This window comes from Glycine soja, chromosome 3, assembly GCF_004193775.1.
Source record: "Glycine soja cultivar W05 chromosome 3, ASM419377v2, whole genome shotgun sequence".
NCBI classification, from domain to species: domain Eukaryota; kingdom Viridiplantae; phylum Streptophyta; class Magnoliopsida; order Fabales; family Fabaceae; genus Glycine; species Glycine soja.
In genome coordinates, this window is record NC_041004.1 from 3,490,073 (window position 1) to 3,511,872 (window position 21,800).

At 36.2% G+C, this 21,800-nt stretch overlaps 1 protein-coding gene across 2 annotated transcripts; it reads left to right on the plus strand.

Moving 5' to 3' along the window:
• LOC114405920 (cytochrome P450 71B37-like) lies at positions 1-2,564 on the plus strand. Of its 2 annotated transcripts, none has more exons than XM_028368443.1 (2): positions 1-120; positions 1,727-2,564. In XM_028368443.1, the coding sequence occupies exons 1-2, from the start codon at positions 118-120 to the stop codon at positions 2,375-2,377; spliced, it is 654 nt and encodes a 217-aa protein (XP_028224244.1). In that variant the 5' UTR covers positions 1-117; the 3' UTR covers positions 2,378-2,564. The 2 variants fall into 2 exon arrangements, with proteins under 2 accessions (XP_028224244.1, XP_028224246.1); XM_028368445.1 differs by lacking the exon at positions 1-120 and adding an exon at positions 1,548-1,639.
• The last annotated feature ends 19,236 nt before the right edge of the window (positions 2,565-21,800 follow it).

Genomic DNA, 21,800 nt, shown 5'->3' on the forward strand with positions numbered 1-21,800 from the left:
TCATACTCTGATTGATTATATGATTTACAACTTTTTTCTTCCTCATGGTCGCTTCAACTGAAGAATGATCGTTCGCTTTCAATTGATCTTACTTATGATCACATCAAAGGGGTCCTCATGGTACTATCATGTTTCTCTGTTTTAATTCCTACTTTCATTCCTCTAATTTTTCTATCTGTTTTAATGACTTTTCATTTTCTTTATGTTACTTTTGTTAACTAATTAATATCTTTACTATATTACTTGAAAAATGATAAATAGAAAAAATTACTCAAAATAAGGGTAGGATGCGTTGGTAATGCCTTATTTTTTTCATAAAACCTGTTTTTTTTGTTTAATTTGATTCCTTTAGCATACAATATCGTCTGTTTGTTTTCATATACAAGACCGGTAAATAGGAAGTAGAAAGGGGCAAGTTCATGATGTTAGAAGTAGCAAGTAGATATGAGGAAAGGATGGGAGGATGAAGAAAAAGTTTGTGTGGGACCTCAGAAAAACAAAAATCTCTTAATTAATTGGTCTTGGTGGAAATGATGATGGGATCTAAATCAATTGAAAATAAGAGGTTGTACAGTCCTTTCATTATCGGAAAGGCGTGTTGTAAAATTATTTTCAGTCGTGCTGTTTTGGTTTGTTTTGTGGCATTATTCATTGTATCTGTTTGTGGTGAACGCGGTACTTCTGGTGCCTTCTGTTCTTTTGGTCTAATAATAATAATAATATTATTATTATTATTATTATTATTATTATTATTATTATTATTATTTAAAAAAAAACAATTTTAGGTCGACCAATATAATTAAATAAATGTATTTTAAATTAAATTCATTAATTATTTTCAAGGTCGTCGTTTGTCTTGATTACACCAATCAATATCTAATTAATATAGGTTATTTAATCTTATTTTAACTGAGGTCAATTAGACATTTTTATCATCAAAATCTTTCTATCTTCTCTTCTTATCTCCATAAAAAAAAATTAAAAAGTATTTTACAAATAAAAATTTTATTTTTCCATATGCACTATCTGATTTTTTTTACAATTGAACTATTTTATGTAAGGACAAAATTATATTTATATTCAAAAATATGATTTTATTTCTTTTAATTTATTTATTCAATCAAATTGGTCAAAAGCGCTAGAAAATTTTCTTTTCCTCTTAATTCTTTTATTTTTCTCTTAAAATACTCAACATATAAATTTATTTTTTTACTCATTAGTTTTCTCCTTTTTTCTCTACATTTCTTATTCGAACATATATAGCCTCCAATGGCCTTGTTCGTAGAAAGCTTTTTTATTTTACTTTTATATTTTCTCCTTTTTATTATAAAATATACCTTTTTTATTTGTTTCACACACTACTAGAAATTGATTTAAATTTACTGGATGTTAATTATTAAGGTAATAGTGCCACTATACTATGCTGCAATTTTATTGTTTCTGCTTTCTAGTGAAAGACTAGATAATAATGTAATATTTATATCAAACTTAAGAACCAAAAATGAATAATAAAAAACAAATAAAAAGTATTTTTGTAAATAAATGACACGGGATACTTAAGCTAACAAATTTCTTATAGAGCGATTTTTCGCACAAGAGCTTTACATTGGTGTACAGTAACTATAGCTGATTTGATAAGGTACCACAGTTGATTTGTACATTATAAAAACAAAACTCTTGCAAAATTTATTTTCCACTAATACTCAAATACTGATTTTCTTTTCAGAACATACTTGCAGCAGGTACAGATACCACTGCAGCCACATCAGTTTGGGCTATGACAGCCCTAGTAAAAAACCCTAGAGTAATGAAGAAAGTTCAAGAAGAAGTTAGAAATGTGGGGGGAACAAAAGATTTCTTAGATGAAGATGATATTCAAAAACTTCCCTATTTCAAGGCAATGATAAAAGAGACGTTGAGATTGCACCTACCAAGTCAACTACTTATACCAAGAGAATCAACTGAAGAGTGCATTGTAGATGGCTACCGAATTCCAGCCAAGACAATTGTGTATGTGAATGCTTGGGTTATTCAAAGAGACCCTGAAGTTTGGAAAAATCCCGAAGAATTTTGTCCTGAAAGATTCTTAGATAGTGCTATAGATTTTCGTGGACAAGATTTCGAATTAATTCCTTTTGGTGCAGGTCGTAGAATTTGCCCAGGTATACCTATGGCGGCTGTGATATTAGAACTTGTCCTTGCTAATCTTCTGCATTCCTTTGATTGGAAATTGCCGCAAGGGATGGTAAAGGAAGACATTGATGTTGAAGTATTGCCGGGAATTACCCAACACAAGAAGAATCATCTTTGTCTTCGTGCCAAGACCAGGAGCCATATATTAATGCTAGAAGGAACCAGTTGTGATGAAAATAATTAGTAATGTATCTTCTTCCATTTAATTTGCTATTTTTTTCTTCCACTTAGTGGAGTTATTAGAACCTTGACATGGGTTTTAATGTCTAAAGCATGATGTTTCTTGATGATCTTGTAATTTTACATCAATGTTGATGAATGTGTACTTATAAAAGCACTTTAACAAGGGAGTTTTTTTTTTTCTTTTTTCTAGAGTATCGAATTAGTAAGGGAGTATAAATGATGTTATATCTAAGCAAAAATATATTGTGTATAATTGTTGCATACAACAAATGACAGGTTGCTTAACAAGTACTTCCCTTGTGCGAAGTCAAACAAGCTGGAGAAGGATATTATTAACTTTCCTCAATCCTTTCTCGAGTGCTTTCAAGATATGCTTTAGAGGTACCCAAATCATGGCTTCCTGAACAACAACTAATCCAAATTTTCTACAGTAGGCTCTCCTATAAAATAAGACAAGCATTGATACTTTTTATGTGGGAACCATACTAAAGAAATCATTTGACGAGGCCTTTGCTATCATTAAAGATATGGCCTCCAACTGTTACCAGAGGGATATGTATATATATATATATATATATATATATATATATATATATATATATATCAGATTGAGGGCAAGAGCAAGTTTGAAGTACAAAAAGTTGGATGCTATAACAAAAATAGTTAGATACTCTAATGCTGGCACAGTCTTAGTTTATGATTGCAAATCCCCCTCCTCCTTCGATCAGTGTTTGTTGACAGGGCACGAAAATTAAACAAGGATTGTCAAATGAGTAATTTCTTTCCTAAGCCAGCTTAGAAGGCCAATTGTGTAGACAATTTCTCTAGAGGCCATAATAACCCCTATTCCCCAAAACCCAATTCCCCTTCAACATGCATGAGTAGCTCCCCCTCCATGTTTTGGCAACAATTGTCCTTTGAACCTGTGGTGGTTGTCCATTCGAACTTGATGTAAGTTCCATTGGAGCTTGTAGGCCTATAATCTTCTTTATTAATGAATTCCTTTATGTTGGATCAAGTGGCCTCAGAATAATTAAGAAGGGGGTCGGGGTTGAATTAATTATTCCTAAACCTTTACTAATTAAAAATTTACTCTTCTAAGGCTTTTACTTATGTTGTTAAGAGAATAAGGAGTAGAAGATAAACTTAACCAAAAGTAAAAGCGGAAATTAAAATGCACAGCGAAAAGTAAAAGAGTATGGAAGAAGGAGACAAACACACAAGAGTTTTTATACGGGTTCGACAACAACCCGTGCCTACATCCAGTCCCCAAGCGACCTGCGGTCCTTGAGATTTCTTTCAACCTTGTAAAAATCCTTTTACAAGCAAAGATCCACAAGGGATGTACCCTCCCTTGTTCTCTTTGAACCTAGTGGATGTACCCTCCACTAGAACTGATCCACAAGAGATGTACCCTCTCTTGTTCTCAGTCAACAACCCAAGTAGATGTACCCTCTACTTGTACTACAAAGGATGTACCCTCCAATGTGTTAAGACAAAGATCTCAGGCGGTTAAACCTTTGATACTTTGTGAATAAGGATACAAAAGAATTCTCAAGTGGTTAGTCCTTTGAACACTTTTGTATAAGGGAAAAGGAAGAATAAAGAGAATTCTCAGACTGTGTCGTTTTGAATTCTTTGACAAGGGAGAAGGGAAACACAAAAGAATTCAGGCGGTTAGTCCTTCGTTCTTTTGGAAAAGGGAGAAGAAAGACACAAAAAGAATTCAGGCGGTTAGTCCTTGGCGAATTCTTTTTGGCAAAGGGAGAAGAGATGAAAAGAATGAATAGCACAAGTTTTCAAGGTTTAGAAAACCAGAAAACTTTGGAAAGCTTTTGGCACAAAGAAGAAGAAGAAGTTCAAAGAGATTCAAAGATTGAAAAGGATTGTATTGTAAAGGTTGTTCAAGATAATTGAAATGCAAAACAAAGCCTTTGCTTTTATAGACTCTTCATGTCTGGTCAAGAGAACCATTAGAAGAATTATGACTTTTAGAAAACCTTAAAACCAATTTGAAAAAGTCAAAAATCATTTGAAGAGTTACATCTTTTTGTCATCACCTTTGTCATCATCTTTGTTATCATCAAAATATCTTTGAATCAATCTTGATTCATCATGAAGCTTTGCTTCTACAATCTCCCCCTTTTTGATAATGACAACTTCTGAAATCAAGAAATACGCACACACTTTTTCCTAGTCGATCACTCACATAAATTCTCCCCCTTTCTTTTTGAATTTATGCTTCTCTTAAAATTAATTTGATTACTCATGTGAGTTCTTGATTTATTCCCTATTTCTCTCCCCCTTAGGCATCAACAAAAAGCCAAAGTGCGTAAAAAATTTGAAGCATTCAAATATAACTAAACATCCATACACCATTCATGGAAAAATATCAACCAACTCATGAAGCAAGAACCATGAATAGATCAAATATATAAAAACCATAGTCATATAGCATAATTCATAATTGTTCAGTCATACTAAGCAAATATTAAAAAGAATTAATAAGTGCTCAAATGTCATAAAAACATAGCCAAATACAAGGATTAAAATCATAATATAATAATTAAACAAGAAAAGAGAAACTTATAGAAATCAAACAAGATAATAAATTATCCTCACATTTAATAGAAGCATATGTGCATAAACAACAAATAAGTCATAAGTCATCAAAACATAAATCATTTGTCTAAGACTATATGGTTTTGTGAAGATGTCTACAGGTTGGGTTTTTTTTTTTTTTTTGTATCTACAAATTTTAAAACACAGTCACTTTTTTCCTAAGACTAAGTGCTAATTGACTATCAACACTTACCAAGATGAGTTTTTATTAACATAGAAGGTTCTATCATATCAAAATAATTTTATTTGAAATACCATATAATAATTTTGAAAAGCATAAAAAAATATTTTGAACAATCAATCAAGTAATTCAATCCTTTCTCAAGTGCTTTCAAGATATGCTTTAGAGGTACCCAAATCATGGCTTCCTGAACAACAACTAATCCAAATTTTCTACAATAGGCTCTCCTAAAAAATAAGACAAGCATTGATGCTTTTTATGTGGGAACCATACTAAAGAAATCATTTGACGAGGCCTTTGCTATCATTAAAGATATGGCCTCCAACTGTTACCAGAGGGATATATATATATATATATATATATATATATATATATATATATATATATATATATATATATATATATATATATATATATATATCAGATTGAGGGCAAGAGCAAGTTTGAATTACAAAAAGTTGGATGCTATAACAAAAATAGTTAGATACTCTAATGCTGGCACAGTCTTAGTTTATGATTGCAAATCCCCCTCCTCCTTCGATCAGTGTTTGTTGACAGGGCACAAAAATTAAACAAGGATTGTCAAATGACTAATTTCTTTGCTAAGCCAGCTTAGAAGGCCAATTGTGTAGACAATTTCTCTAGAGTCCATAATAACCCCTATTCCCCAAAACCCAATTCCCCTTCAACATGCATGAGTAGCTCCCCCTCCATGTTTTGGCAACAATTGTCCTTTGAACCTGCGATGGTTGTCCATTCGAACTTGATGTAAGCTCCATTGGAGCTTGTAGGCCTAGGATCTTCTTTATTAATGGATTCCTTTGCTTCTTGGAAGATGAATGACAACGGAATGGAGAAGGAAGAGATAGAGGAGACGTCACTTCAAGGAGAATATGAGTCTAGAAGAAGCTCACCACCATAGGAGGCCATGAATAAGAGCTTGGAGGAAGAAGGAGATGAATGAAGGGAGAGGAAGAGAAGAACACGAAATTTTGTGTTCTAAAAGAGCTATGAAATCTGAAGTTTAATTTTCAAATGATCAAAGTTGAAAAAATGCACACACATGACATCTATTTATAGCCTAAGTGTCACACAAAATTGGAGGAAATATGAATTTCTATTCAAATTTCACTTGAATTTGAAATTGAATTTGTGGAACCAAAATTTCACTAATTTTGATTAGTGAATTTTAGCTATGGTTCAGCCCACTAATCCAAGATCAAGTCCAAGATTCTCTACTAGGTGTGCTTAGGTGTCATGAGGCATATAAAGCATGAAAGACATGCACAAAGTGTGACTATATGATGTGGCAATGAGGTGTAGCAAGCAAATGCTCACCTCCCCCTCTAAAATTTAATTGAATTGGACTTCTCCCAATTCAATTAAATTTATTTCTAACCAAACACATCAAATATTCACTTAATGCATGTGAAATTACAAAACTATCCCTAATACAAAAACTAGTCTAGGTGCCCTAAAATACAAGGGATGAAAAATCCTACATTTCTAGGGTACCTTACCTATATTGTGGAGCCCTAAATACAAAGCCAAAAAATAATGAAACTTTAATCTAATATGTAAAAAGATAAGTGGGCTCATACTTAGCCCATGGGCCCGAAATCTATCATAAGGTTCATGAGAACCCTAGGCCCTTTTCTTGCATCTTTGGCCCAATTTTGTTAGAGTCTTTTATCCAATGTCCTTGTAGGATAGGATTGCATCAGAACTCGCGGTGATTGTTTCTTCAAACTCGCAACGGTTTGACTCCAGTGAGATGTCATTAACATAGATGGTGGCAAGACGCTCAACCTCAACTTCACTAAACTTGTATGCAAGTGACCGGTGTTGCATATCACCAAATGGAAATATAAACCGAAAATAATGTTGACATTGCAAGAGACAATGGACAATTGATGTATAAGTTCTAAAAGTTAGATGTACATGTTTTGTATGTAGTTGAAGGGGGTGAGGGAAGTAGGGAGCATAAATTTATGGTATTGGGATGTTGGATGTCCAGAGAGAATGATCTAGAAATCGATTAAAGAGGGATCAATTCTTTTTAAAATTGTTTGAATAATTAACTTTTAACAAATAATTAATTATTTACGAAATAATGACTTCTAAAGAAATATTTACTAAATTAGTTTTTTATTTCAAATGATAATAACCTTAACCATTGCTATAATAATAGATACAATTAATTTTATAAAATTTTATATTAACTAGCTTTTTTTTAAAAAAATAACCTTAACAATTGTAAAAATAAGATCTGAGGAAACTTAGTTTTACATAACTTTATACTAGTTATAGCCTTAACCATTACTGAAATAATAACAAACAGATGTAGTTTTATACAATTTTATACTAGTAAAATTTAATCATAGTTGTAATTAACACATGTAAACTAGTTCTACACAATTTTACACTAATCAATTGTTGGCACCTAAAAAATATTTGCCAGCAATAAAGTTCAACTAAAATTAGAAATAGCTTAGGGATTAACCTGATGAAGCAGTGGATGCCTTTAATTTATAGATCCACTAAAGCAAAGATAGTAATTTTGTAGAATTAGACTATTTTGCAGAATTGGTGTCGGCTAGTTAGAAATTTAGTTGTAGCATGAAGATAAGGTTGCTACTCATGATTCTAGAAGTTTTTCCTAAATTAAATTGTAGAAACAACACTTAAAAAGGAAGAACCGGCCGCTGGCAAATTGAATATGAAGGTCATGTGTTACTCTTGGTATTCGAGGCCCAAGTAACCTCCCTAAAGAATAGACGAGAGCGAGAGATAGAGACAGAGAGTAGAGGAAATGCTTCTTCTTCTTTTTATTCATAAGCGTTTCTTACATTTATATGAGTTACTGTTACTAACAGAAAGCTAACAAACTCAACAATAAGCTTCTTCTAGAAGATACATGCATGCGCCCTGTTACTACGTTACTGTAATCCTTCAAATGAATGGGAGTATGGCTTTGCCTCTTGGGCCTTGCTGTTTGTAACTCCTTGTTGCTATTCGTATCATTCCCGCGCCCTTCAAACAACACCTTGTCCTCAAGGTGATGAAAGCCTTTCCATTGATCCAGTACCATATGTTTTGGTCCTGACTCAGAGGGAATTATTTTGGACGCCACTATGGCTAAAGGGATGACGACTGGATGGATATCAATGGCCAGACAGGGCGAGTAAACTGAGTTGTGCTAGAGAAGGTTCCGAAAGTAAATCAGGTGATGGTGAACGTGGTGGTGCTAACTGCGGTGTAAGCTCTTCATCTTCTGTTACCAAGAGAAACAACGAAGATGAGCACTTGTGACCTCGAGAGAATTTCTCGTCGCAGTGGAAACACAATCCCTTTTCCCAGCAAAGCGCGAGCTCTTCCGGTGTAAGGCGTTTAAAAGGAATGGAAGTGGTTGTAGTGCGTTGAGGTGTAGGTAACAGAGGCAGAGTAGGGTTGGGTGAAGGCGATTGAGTGGTTACGGTTGTCGCGATGGTCGTTGGAGGGTGATATGGTGGTGGCCGGCGAGCATCCATGAGCTTTTCTTCCTGTAAGCGCGCATACGATACTGCGCGCATACTCTTGGTATTCGAGGCCCAAGTAGCCTCCCTAAAGAATAGACGAGAGCGAGAGATAGAGAGAGAGAGTAGAGGAAATGCTTCTTCTTCTTTTTATTCATAAGCGTTTCTTACATTTATATGAGTTACTGTTACTAACAGAAAGCTAACAAACTCAACAATAAGCTTCTTCTAGAAGATACATGCATGCGTCCTGTTACTATGTTACTCTAATCCTTCAAATGAATGGGAGTATGACTTTGCCTCTTGGGCTTTGCTATTTGTAACTCCTTATTGCTATTTGTATCATCATGCCTGGATTTTAAGAGCAGTAACAAGAAGTTATCAAAAAGTGGGTCAACCAAAATCAGCTAAACTCGTACAATTAGTTGAATGAGTTCCAAACCACGTTTTAGGCAATTATCAACGAGAAAAACATGATTTAGTAGAGTAGTTGAGTTTCTAGCGGTATAAATGTCTTGTGCTTAGTTTTTAAACACAATCAATCCAAATCAAACATATTTTGAATTTATCTTTAATTATTAGTTTTTTATCACATTTTATTTATTGCATTTATTTTTACTTTTTCCCCAAATCCTATTTTGTTATTCGTTTTCATTCACCTACGTTAAGTGCTTATTGAAGTAACTTAGGAACTCATTTAGTGAGAAGAAAATTCCTTTCTAGGCACAAATCACTCAACTTATTTGAGGATTTTGTTGGACCTATTAGTCGATCCACCCGGCTAAGTTTTCATACAACAACACTCAAATGCATATATGTATATGCATGAGAAGTTTGGAGCGAAGGGGAGGCCAGGCCCCTACCTAGCCTAGCTCCCTCTCTATTCGTCCCTAGGGTTGTCATTTTTGGCATTTATGTTGTAGGCCTTGGGTTGTTGATTTGGAAGGGAGGACTAAAATACCTTTGGACACTTTGTTAATTATTAAGTTCGGAAGAAGGTGGCTTGCACAAAAAACTGAATTATGGGTGACACATTTTATCCAATAGTGGGTAGGTAACATGACCCGGAAGGAAATATGTTTCAATCCAAGTAACATGAGCAAACAAACATATAGGGGAGGAAAGAGGAGCATAAGCTGAAACCTCATAAACCTGTTAAAACATAAGGTTGTTTTTGTTATGTGGCAATTTGGTCCGGGAATATCTTATAGGGATGCAAGTTGTATGTGGATTTTTGAGGGGTTTAATTTGTTTTCTGTTAGTATAGAGCAATAAAAGAAGAGAAAGAAATAAAGGGAAGAAAGAAAAAGACACACAGTTTAACGTGGTTCAGCACACAATGTATGTGCCTACGTCCACGGCTACACTAGGAGAACTTTTTATTACTTGCACATAAAAGCTTACAAGGTGTCTCTATATATAACACTAATGAGACACAAGTTTTTACAAACCAAGCGATGTGGGACTAAGACCACACAAGTTTTACAGACTAAGCGATGTGGGACAAAGGAACTAAGACCACAAACTCTAACAATTCTCCCACTTGGGGTCTAAGTTCCAAACTCTAGCAGCTCCTTGTAAGCAACGAGTTCATCGACTCTTTACCTAGTGTAGCACCTTCATCTTCAATTATCCTTGAAGGCCAACTGAGGCAATGCAAAGCCTCAGTTTGTCAGTTGTAACAGCTTTAGTCAACATATCTACTGGATTCTCTGATCCTAAGATCTTCAATAAAGATAAGTCTCCATCATTTATCAACTCCCTGATAAAATGGTATCTTAATTGAATATGCTTGCATCTAGAATGGAAGACTGGATTCTTAGCAAGACTTATAGCAGTTTGACTGTCACTAAACATTGGAGCATCATCTTGTTCTTTCCCCAATTCATTGAGAAAATTCTTTAGCCAAATCATCTCCTTAGCTGCTTCTGAGATAGCTATGTACTCGGCTTCCGTGGTTGAGAGAGCAACTCTATCTTGAAGTTTAGACTTCCAACTCATAGCAGTACCTCCCAAGGTAAAAATGTAGCCTGTGGTGCTCTTCTTGGTATCAAAATCTCCTCCCAATTCTGCATCTGAAAATCCCTGTAAAGTGAGATTGCCTTTTCTGAAGCACAAACACATCTTTGAAGTACCCTTCAAATATCTGAGTATCCACTTTACTCCTTCCCAATGCTCCTTTGCTGGATTTGATAGGAACCTACTGACAACTCCCACTGCATGTGCTATGTCAGGTCTGGTACACACCATAGCATACATCAAACTCCCAACTGCTGATGCATATGGTACTCTTGACATGTAACATTTTTCTTCATCTGTCTGCAAAGATTGCTTCTTTGAAAACTTCAAATGAGATCCCAAAGGGGTATTCCTGGTCTTAGAATCTCCAAGGTAAAACCTGTCAAGCAACTTGTGTATATATTTCTCCTGAGACAGCTTCAAAATTCCTTCTGATCTGTTTCTAAGAATTCTCATACCAAGGATTTGTTTAGCTGGACCAAGATCCTTCATTTCAAAGTTTTCTGCCAACTGCTGCTTCAACCTGTTAATTTCTGCCATACTAGATCCTGCAATCAACATGTCATCAACATACACAACAAGGATAACATAACTATTAGTATATTTTTTAACATAGCAGCAATGGTCCATGTCACATCTTTTGAATCCTGAGTTGCTCATAAACTCATTAAACTTCTTGTACCACTGCCTCGGTGCTTGTTTCAAGCCATACAAACTTTTGTGAAGCTTGCATACAAGATTCTCCTTGCCTGGCACTTCAAAACCTTCTGGTTGGGTCATATAGATGTCTTCCTCTAAATCCCCATGCAAGAATGCAGTTTTAACATCTAACTGCTCCAAGTGAAGATTCTCTGCAGCTACTATGCTCAGAATAACTCTGATGGTAGTCATCTTTACAACTGGAGAGAAGATCTCTGTAAAATCAATTCCTTGTTTCTGCTGAAACCCTTTCACCACAAGTCTCGCCTTGTATCTTCTTCTACCGTCAGATTCTTCCTTTAGCCTATAGACCCACCTATTCTGAAACGCCTTCTTTCCTTCTGGCAATTCAGTTAAAGACCACGTCTTATTCTTCTGAAGGGATGTCATCTCATCTTTCATCGCTAGCTCCCACTCAATAGTGTCATTCCCCTGTGTAGCCTCATTGAAACATTCTGGCTCACCAGCATCAGTTAACAACAAATAATGCAATGAAGGGGAATACCTATCTAGTGGTACTGAAATTCTGCTAGATTTTCTTGGAGGAGTTGATGGTTCTGGTTCTGACTCAACCTCTACGCTTGTACTCTGGTTTCTGTTGGCTACATCACTTTCTGAAATTTCTTCAAGTGTTGCTTTCTCAGAAATTTTTGACAGTTTACCTGCACATGTAGATTCTACAGAAAATTTGTCCTTATAAAATAAGTTCTCATTAAAAGTAACATTTCTGCTTCTGATAACTTTCTTGGTTTGGTCATCCCAAAACCTGTAGCCATACATGTCAGATCCATAACCAATAAAATAACACTTCCTCGCCTTCGGATCCAATTTATCTCTACTATTAGAGTTTGTCAGTATATATGAAACACAACCAAAAATTCTCAAATGTGAAAGTTTTACCTCCTTTCCAGACCATACTTCTTCAGGCAACTGATAATTCAAAGGAACTGATGGTCCTCTATTGATGAGATATGCTGTTGTGTTTATTGCTTCTGCCCAGAATGCTTTAGGCAAGCCAGATTGGATCCGCATACACCTTGTTCTCTCATTCAAGGTTCTATTCATCCTTTCTGCAACACCGTTTTGCTCAGGTGTTCCTGGTATTGTCATGATCATTCTGATCCCATGTTCTGAACAGAAGTCTTTAAACTCCTGACTATCATACTCCCCACCATTGTCAGATTTCAGACTTTTAACCTTTAGACCTGTCTGATTTTCAACTTCTGTTTTCCACCTTTTAAACACAGAAAACACATCAGATTTATTTTTAAGAAAATAAACCCATACCTTTCTGGTAGAGTCGTCGATAAAGGTGACATAATAGCGTGAGTTTCCAACAGATTTCACTGGGGCTGGCCCCCAAACATCTGTGTGCACCAATTCTAGCTTTTCAGCTTTCAGAGTCTTCCCTGCCCTTGAGAAACTGACATTTTTCTGCTTTCCAAGGATACAATGTTCACAAGCACCAACATCAACATGCTTGAGGCTTGATAGCTTACCCTTTGCCGCCATAAGCTTCATTCCTTTTTCACTCATATGTCCAAGTCTTTGATGCCACATGGTTGAATTATTGACAGCCTCAGTAACTGCTACCATATCCTCATCTGCAATCATGTAAAGAGATCCTCGCTTCTTTCCACGAGCCACAATGAGATTGCCTTTTGTTACCTTCCAAGCTCCATCTCCAAAAGTGGTGTGATGTCCCTCATCATCCAACTGCCCTATAGATATTAAATTTCTCTTTAAGGCAGGAATATGTCTGACATTATGCAATGTCCATAGGGATCCACTAGAGGTCTTGATGTTGATATCACCTCTTCCGACAATGTCAAGAGATTTTCCATCTGCAAGGTAAAATTTTCCAAATCTTCCAGAAACATAGTTAGACAATAAATCTTTAGAGGGAGTAGTGTGGAACGACGCACCTGAGTCCATGATCCATGAATCAACAGGACTATCCAAACTGCAAATTAATGCATCATCAAGTTCATCAGTTGCTGCATTTGCGGATTCATCATCATCGCGCTTCTTGTTTTTGTGCGACTTGTTCTTCTTTGGTGCCTTGCACTGATTGCTAAAGTGACCTCTCTTGTCACAATTCCAACAAGTAACGTCACTTTGAAATTTTCTCTGACCTTTCCCTCTTGACTTTGATCTGCCTCGACCATTCTGACCCTTCTGGGTAGTCTTTCCCCTGCCTTCAGTATTCAATGCTGAATTGGAAACATGACTGGAAGATTCTCCTGAATCTCTCTTGCGAACATCTTCGCTCAAGATCAAGTCACGGATGTCACTAAGCTTTAATGTGTTCTCCCTTGTAGAACTACTAACTGCAGTAACAGTTGCAGCCCAACTATCCGGTAGTGATGACAATAGAATCAATGCCTTCACCTCATCCTCAAATTTAATCTGCACAGATTCCAATTGGGCAAGAATAGTATTAAACTCATTAATATGATCAGTTACAGAGATACCTTCTCCCATCTTGAGGTTGAACAACCGGCGCATCAAGTATACTTTGTTGGCTGCTGACGGCTTCTCGTACATATCTGATAATGCCTTCATTAAGCCTGCAGTAGTCTTCTCGTTCACGATGTTGAACGCGGCGTTCTTGGCTAATGTCAATCTGATCATGCCAAGAGCCTGTCGATCTAGCAAGTTCCATTCTTCTTGCTTCATGTCTTCTGGCTTAACCCCTGATAAGGGCTGATACAACTTCTTCTGATATAGATAATCTTCTATCTGCATCTTCCAAAAGCTGAAATCTCTGCCATCGAACTTCTCGATCTTCACCTTCCCCTCTTCTAATGTCATTGCTCCCACTGCCTCCTCTAAACTGAGAAGACTCTCACTAATTCCTTTAAACTAAGGAAATCCCGTGGAGTAACCAAAAGCTCTTGATACCAGTTGTTAGTATAGAGCAATAAAAGAAGAGAAAGAAATAAAGGAAAGAAAAAAAAAGACACACAGTTTAACGTGGTTCAGCACACAATGTATGTGCCTACGTCCACGGCTACACTAGGAGAACTTTTTATTACTTGCACATAAAAGCTTACAAGGTGTCTCTATATATAACACTAATGAGACACAAGTTTTTACAAACCAAGCGATGTGGGACTAAGACCACACAAGTTTTACAGACTAAGAGATGTGGGACAAAGGAACTAAGACCACAAACTTTAACATTTTCTTCATAAGATGATGTATGCCTCGAGAGTGGCTTTCTATTGGGGTGTAATGATTCTTTTGGTTGGGTTGGGTGTGGGGCTACACTTAAATGCAGACTCTATAATTTGTCTATGCTCCCAAACTTTTGCACAACTTATGGGTATCACCCACGTGATCAAAGCTGGACAACTTGTACACATTGGTTCTGCTTAGCAATATTGATTGCTAATCGACAAGTCTCTCATTGGACGTATTGTGACCACCTTTTTGTCTTTAAGCTTCTATCATATGCCAAATTCACTCCACTAAAACACTGTACAGTACGAGCTGCTTTTTACTCGATATCAGTCATATATATATGATTTGATGGCTTTTACTTAAATTTTATTTTATTTTATACTCGATCAATATTTAATTGATATGAAAAAAGTTTATATTTATTATTATTTACGTTGTGTAGTGAATATGTCAAACAAAAATATTTCATAATTTATTTTAAATAAATTTCCATTAAATATAAAGTTTTTTTAGAAATATATTAATAAAGATATATAATATATGACTTTAATATTTATATAATATTAGAATGGTAAACTCATTTAAAATTAGATGAATATTTATATCGTATGCAAATTCACCAAAAAAAAAATTCTATGCAATTAGTATAAACTCAAGCATATGATACAGTATAATACCAAATATGTAAATATTTTTAATAATTGAAACAAAATAGAAAAAATTTATTTTATACAATTATTTAAAAAAAAACAAGATTATTAAGCTTGTATACTACTACAGTTACACATATTATATTACATCATTTACTTTAATATTTTATAATTTTAGTATTTTTACAATTTGGCTTTTGATGGGACTTGATGTTCTTCAAAAACTTGAGTCTTTTTGAAAGAAATTAATAGAGTAAATTATCAAATTAAAGAAAACTCAAATAAATTTCTGAAATTTCTTAGGATTTTATTTATGCTCTTGATTTAACTTTTTTTCATTTTGATCTTTAAGCTTATATTATTATACTTAAGTTTCTAGATCAAGTAAGGACCAAAATGAGTAGAAAGGTTAATATCAAGCACGTTTAATTGAAATCCTTAAATACTTTAGGAACTTTTATGAGCTTTCAATATTTTGGAAGACTAAAATGACAGTGAGATTCAAGTTAATGGATTAAATTGGTCATTTACTCAAATTATTATGTGATTTGGAACTATCATGATTCCTGCTAATATGAAATTTGAATATTTCTAATTTAAATACTAGTTGAAACCATGGATACGTGTGGTCCCAAACTGCTGTCTTCCTCATTTCGTTTTCTTGGCCACAATTAATGATGTTACCACTTGCTCTATGATGTAATATAATATGATGTAAATGATGAAATATAATATGTGTAACTGGGGACGTGGTGTTCCCGGAAGTTAATAATTTCTCCTGCCAGTGTTTCGTCATTTTTACAATGTTTTAATGACAAGTTTATCCATTGATTGGTAAGAAGATCTCTACGTACAACTGCTTAATTTCTTGATCATTTCATGTTCTTGGCCACAATTAATGCTGCTACCTCTTGTTCTATGTCTTGCATGCTCTCCCTGTGCTTTTCATGTTCTTTATCCAAAACCTCAGCACCTTGATCAAGAAACCACCCCATCCTCCAGGTCCTAAAGGCCTACCAATAATTGGAAATTTACACCAATTAGATAACTCCATTCTTTGCCTACAGCTATGGCAACTCTCAAAGAAATATGACCTTCTATTTTCCCTTCAATTAGGTTTAAGGCCTGCCATTGTTATTTCCTCTCCTAAACTGGCCAAAAAGGTCCTCAAAAACCATGACCTTGAGTTTTGCGGACGACCTAAATTACTTGCCCAACAGAAATTGTCCTATAATGGCTCAGATATTGTATTTTCCCCTTACAATGAGTATTGGAGAGAAATCAGAAAAGTTTATGTTGTCCATATCTTTAGCTCCAAGCGTGTCTGTCTCTACCTTTTCCTCTATTAGAAATTTTGAGGTGAAGCAAATGCTCAAAAAATAAATATCTGGGCAATCCTTTGCGAAAGCCTTGCACCAGCACCAAGCATGATAACGAATACCATCCAACACAGTCACAGGGTCGCATACTGCATTGTTTATCATTCCTGATCTTCCATATTCCCCAAATAGCTGCAGCCCAAACTACCCACCACACCCTCTTCCTTTCCCTTGATTGATCCAATATGTTGCCAAAAGTGACATTTACAATTATTTGGCAATGTTCTCAGTTCACTCAACCACTGGTAGCAATTTAACCAAATGTAATAAGAAAAATTACACTCAAACATGAGGTGATTTGTAGTTTCCATAGTTGCATCACAAAAAACACAATTTAGATTCACCCCATCAGCCACAATGTTTCTTTTCTTCAAATTTTCCACCGTTTGGATTCTGTTGAACACCATCTTCCAGACCAATCCCTTAACCTTAGATGGTACAGGGAGTTGCCACTATTGTTTATAGAACTTGGCATCTTCCATATTCCTTTCCACGTGCAGCTTGGCATATACTTCCTTCACAACATATTTCTTCTCCCCTCTGTTAGACCACTCCCAGCCAGCCATGGATGATTGGGCTAGCTTGGCCCCTTCCAAATCATTTTCAAATTGGTTTAACTTCGGTATTTTCCAGTCAAACCAAGGTCTCCTCCACGAGAATGCCATTGCCACCCTTCCACACACCATGCTCCCATCTAAGAAATCATATGGTCCTTTTGCACCGAATTAAGGAAAATCCGGTTGTACTTAGAACAAAGACACTCATTCCCCACCGTCTAAATTTCCAAAAACTCACCTCGCTACCATCCCCTACTACCCTTTCAATATTATTTTGAAACCAACCCGCCCCATTATCAAACACTTCACACACACTCAATAAATCCTTCCACCATTGAGAGTCTTTCCTACCATAACCATCACCAAGGAGAATATCTAAATTTATAATATTGTATTTTTTAATCAAGACATCCCTCTATATGGCCAACCCCTATTCCTCCATAGGAAAATAATAGAACAGAGAATTGAGAGGAAACTCATATGTGATTCTGGTAGAAATGATTTCATTGATTCAATTATGTTACATTCTTGGTATTACACACAGTGTGAGAGTAACTAACTTTGCCATGTGGGCTACAACTGTGATTATAATGCCATGTCAGCTTTGACTAACACTAACAATAACAAGGCTAGCACATACTCTATTATCCCCTCCCCCCTCAAACTCAAGGATAGTACAACCTTGAGTTTGGGCCTTAAGTCAAGAAATTTTGAAGTAGGGAGAGGCTTTGTTAAGGCATCAGCCAACTGCATATTGGAAGGCATATGCTGAACAACAAGAGACTTGGTTGCAACCTTCTCATGAACAAAGTGAATCTCTAGATCAAGATGCTTAGTTCGGGAATGAAGAATAGGATTATATGCAATCATGACTGCACTCAGATTGATACACAACAAAGTAGGTTGCTAAATCTGAACATTGAGCTCATGCAATAAGGATTGAACCCACACAAGATCAGAGGTGGAATTGGCTAAACCTTGATACTCTGCTTCTGCACAGACCGAGCCACCAAGGTTTGTTTCTTTGAGCTCCAGGCTATAAGGTTCGAACCAGAAAAGATACAAGATCCTGAAGTGGAACGCATCTCAGCAGGATCACTACCCCAATCCGAATCATTGTAGGCTCGTAAAGAAATTTTAGCATCCATGTGAGCTGGTTGCAATAGCAGGCCATGAGTGACAGTTCCACTGAGGTACCTCAGAATCCTCTTAACGGTCGCTAGTAAGATTGCAGAGGAGAGGACATGAACTCGGACACCTTATTAACATTATAGGCTATGTTCGGTCTTCTTAAGCTGACATACTGCAGTGCACCAACAATATCGCGATATTGATGAGCATTAGGCAGTAATTCTGACCCAAATTTACTGAGTTTGTAGCTTGAAACCATAGGAGTAGAGATGCCATTACAATCAAGCATGTTATCTCTTTGCAACAAGTCTCTAATATACTTGGTTTGGGTGAGAACAATAGAACCATTCAATTGATACTTGACTTCAATGCCAAGAAAATAATCAGGCTTCCCAAGATTTTTAAGAGCAAAAACAAAATGCAGCTTGCCAATTAAATCTGAAATCATTGAGGATGAGGAGCCTGTCAACAGGATGTCATCGACATAAACCAAGGCATAAAGTGTGAATCCTTTGGAATTATATATGAACAATGAAGGATCACAATTATTGGTTTTAAAACCAAACTACATGAGAGCTTTGGACAACCTTTCATACCAGACCCTAGGTGCCTATTTCAGGCCATAAAGTGATTTGTTTAGCCGACGCACCAAGGTCTTGCCACTTGCTTCGAACCCTGGAGGTTCTTGCATATAAATTCCCTCTTGCAAGAAACCATTAATGAAGTCAGCAAAATCCGAATGCCGATAGGCTTGACAACAGGAGAGAAGTCTCAGTGAAATCATGTCCTGGTTGTTGGTGAAAACCTTTAGCTACAAGCCTCGCTTTGTACTTATTTATAGTTCCATTCAGGTTCTCTTTAATTCGGAAAACCCACTTATGACCAATGGTTTTTCTGTGAGATGGAAATTTAGCAAGAGACCAAGTATTATTCTTAACAAGTGCTTCATATTCAGCTTGCATAGATGACCTCCAATTAGAGTCTGATAAAGCATGCTTCACAGTCTTTTGTTTTGCAGTAACCAGAAAGGTTTTGGGCTTGGAATGATCTATTTTGGATCTAGTGACCATAGGGTGATTATTTAAATTTTGTTCCATGTGAGACTGCACTGGATTAGAGCTGACAGAAGCAGGTGCAGAAGAAGGAATTTCTGCACTGGAATTTGGAGCTGAAACTGCAGAGGGAATAAATTTTGTAGTAGAAGATGCAAACACAGATTGGTCAGCAGCTTGACCAGAACCAGGAATGGACAGGGAAGGAGCTGCAGACTGAGAGTTTAAAAGAGGTAAGGATGGTGATGGATCCAAAACTAGTAAAACAGAAAAAGACTCAAAAATAAAAGAAGACTCATGAGGGGACACCAAAGAAGGAAACAATTGAGAGTACGAAAATTGTGATTCATGGAAAAATAACATCCTTAGAGATATTGATTCTCCCATCAGCACTAAGACATTTAAAACCTTCGTGTTGTGGTGACAGTCCAAGATTTACACACTCAGCACTCCTAAATTGAAGTTTGTGTCTATTATAGAGCCTCAAAGATGGAATGCAAGAACAGCCAAAAGGTTTCATAGTCTTATAATCAGGCATGGTGTTGTATAAAGCATGATATGGTGAGGTAAAAGTGGAAAGAGAAGTAGTAGGTAATCGGTTTATAAGATGAACAGTACTGGTAAAACTATGATCCCAAAACTTGATTGGCATAAAGGCATGTGCTAACATAATTAGTCCCATATCAACTATTTGTCTATGTTTGCTCTCAACAGTCCCATTTTGATGGGAAGTGTGAGGGCAAGTTAATCTATGAACAATGCGTAGATCATTAAGATATTTTGTAAATGGCCTAAACTAACCACCAAAATCAGATTGAACAGCTTCAATGGTAGTAGAAAAATGAGTTTGGATGAGTTTGTTGAAACTGAACAAATGTTGTTAATGCCTCTGATTTGAACTTTAGGAAGTATATCCATGTAAACCTTGTTGTGGCATCTACAAAAGTTATATAATAAGTGTAACCACAACTAGAGGGAGTAGGTGAGGATCCCCATAAATTAGTGTGAATAAATTTAAAGGGAGTGTTGTGTTGTGTAAAGGAAGGAGGAGAGAGAATTCTCTGAGATTTTCCCAAACAACAAGCTTTACAAAACAAATCTACATTATTGAATTTAGTAATAGGAATGTCACACAATTTCATTACAACTTTAACAGTTTGAAAGTTGACATGTCCTAGGTGACTATGCCATAGAATTGGATCTACTACATCTTCGGAACTAGACTGAACAGAAGCAGAAACACTGGTATGCACACTAGGTGCAGGATTAGGCAAATTTGGCAGACTTGGACAAACTTTGGTAGTCTGGAATGCTGGCTGCTGAGAGAGTGGAATGCTCTTGAAACTATACAAACCATCACCTCCTAAGGAGCCTTCTAAGACAACCTGCATAGAGTCCTGGGTTTTGACAAAACAAGAATTGGACTGAAACTCAGAACACAATATTATCCTTGGCAAATTTAGAAACAGAAATTAGGTTGCGAGTAATAGAAGGAACAAGCAATAAATTATTTAATGAAAGTGTGAGGTGAGGTTGTAACTTGTAAGCAGGATTGAAAAGTAACAGAACTAATAGACTTAATGTGAGCACCTTGACCATTTCCCATATGAACTTGCTCACTTCCAACATAAGCTGAGCATTGTTGCAAGTTCAACGAATTGGTTGTGAGATGATGTGATGCACCTGAATCAACAAACCAAGCTTATGATTCTAAGTCAGTAGGAATTGAGACATCAAACTCTTTACTAGTCTGTGCCAAATTGGCCTGAGGTGCAACATTTGCAGTGGTGGTCTCAGTCTGAGATTGAAGTGTTGATGCTTGTGAATTGGCAGTGTTTGCAGACATACTTGCCACTGAGTTGACAAGTTAAACGATTACCAAGATTTCTACCTCTACCACAGCCTCTGGCTATGTTGTTGCGGCCACGACCTCAATAGCCAAAATTATTCTCAAACTGCGAATTGTTGAAACCAGAATTATTGAATCCAGAGTTCTGATTACCACCACGACCTCCTTGAAACTGAGGATTAGGTGTTGTGTGTGCGACATTAGCAAATACAACAGGTGTTGCTAATTCCTGCTTGAATTTATCTAGGTGTGATTCTTGCACTACCAGTAATGATTCAATTTCATCATCACAAAGGTACTATACTCCTCAGATAATCCATCGATCACAACATCAAGCAATTCTTGATCAGATATTGTCTCTCCTATAGCAATCAAGGAATCGACTAAAGCATGAATACGGAGTGTGTACTCAGCAATTGAACGATTACCTTTCTTTGCGGTTTTCAGTTCAGATCCGAGTTGCCGCACCTTAGCCTTAAGTGTGGCGTAGTATTGAGTGTGGCTTTTGTCCCAAATTTCATGCCCATGGTGACAATTCAACACTCTCGAAAGCACCGATTCGGAAAGAGTAGACAGAAGCCATG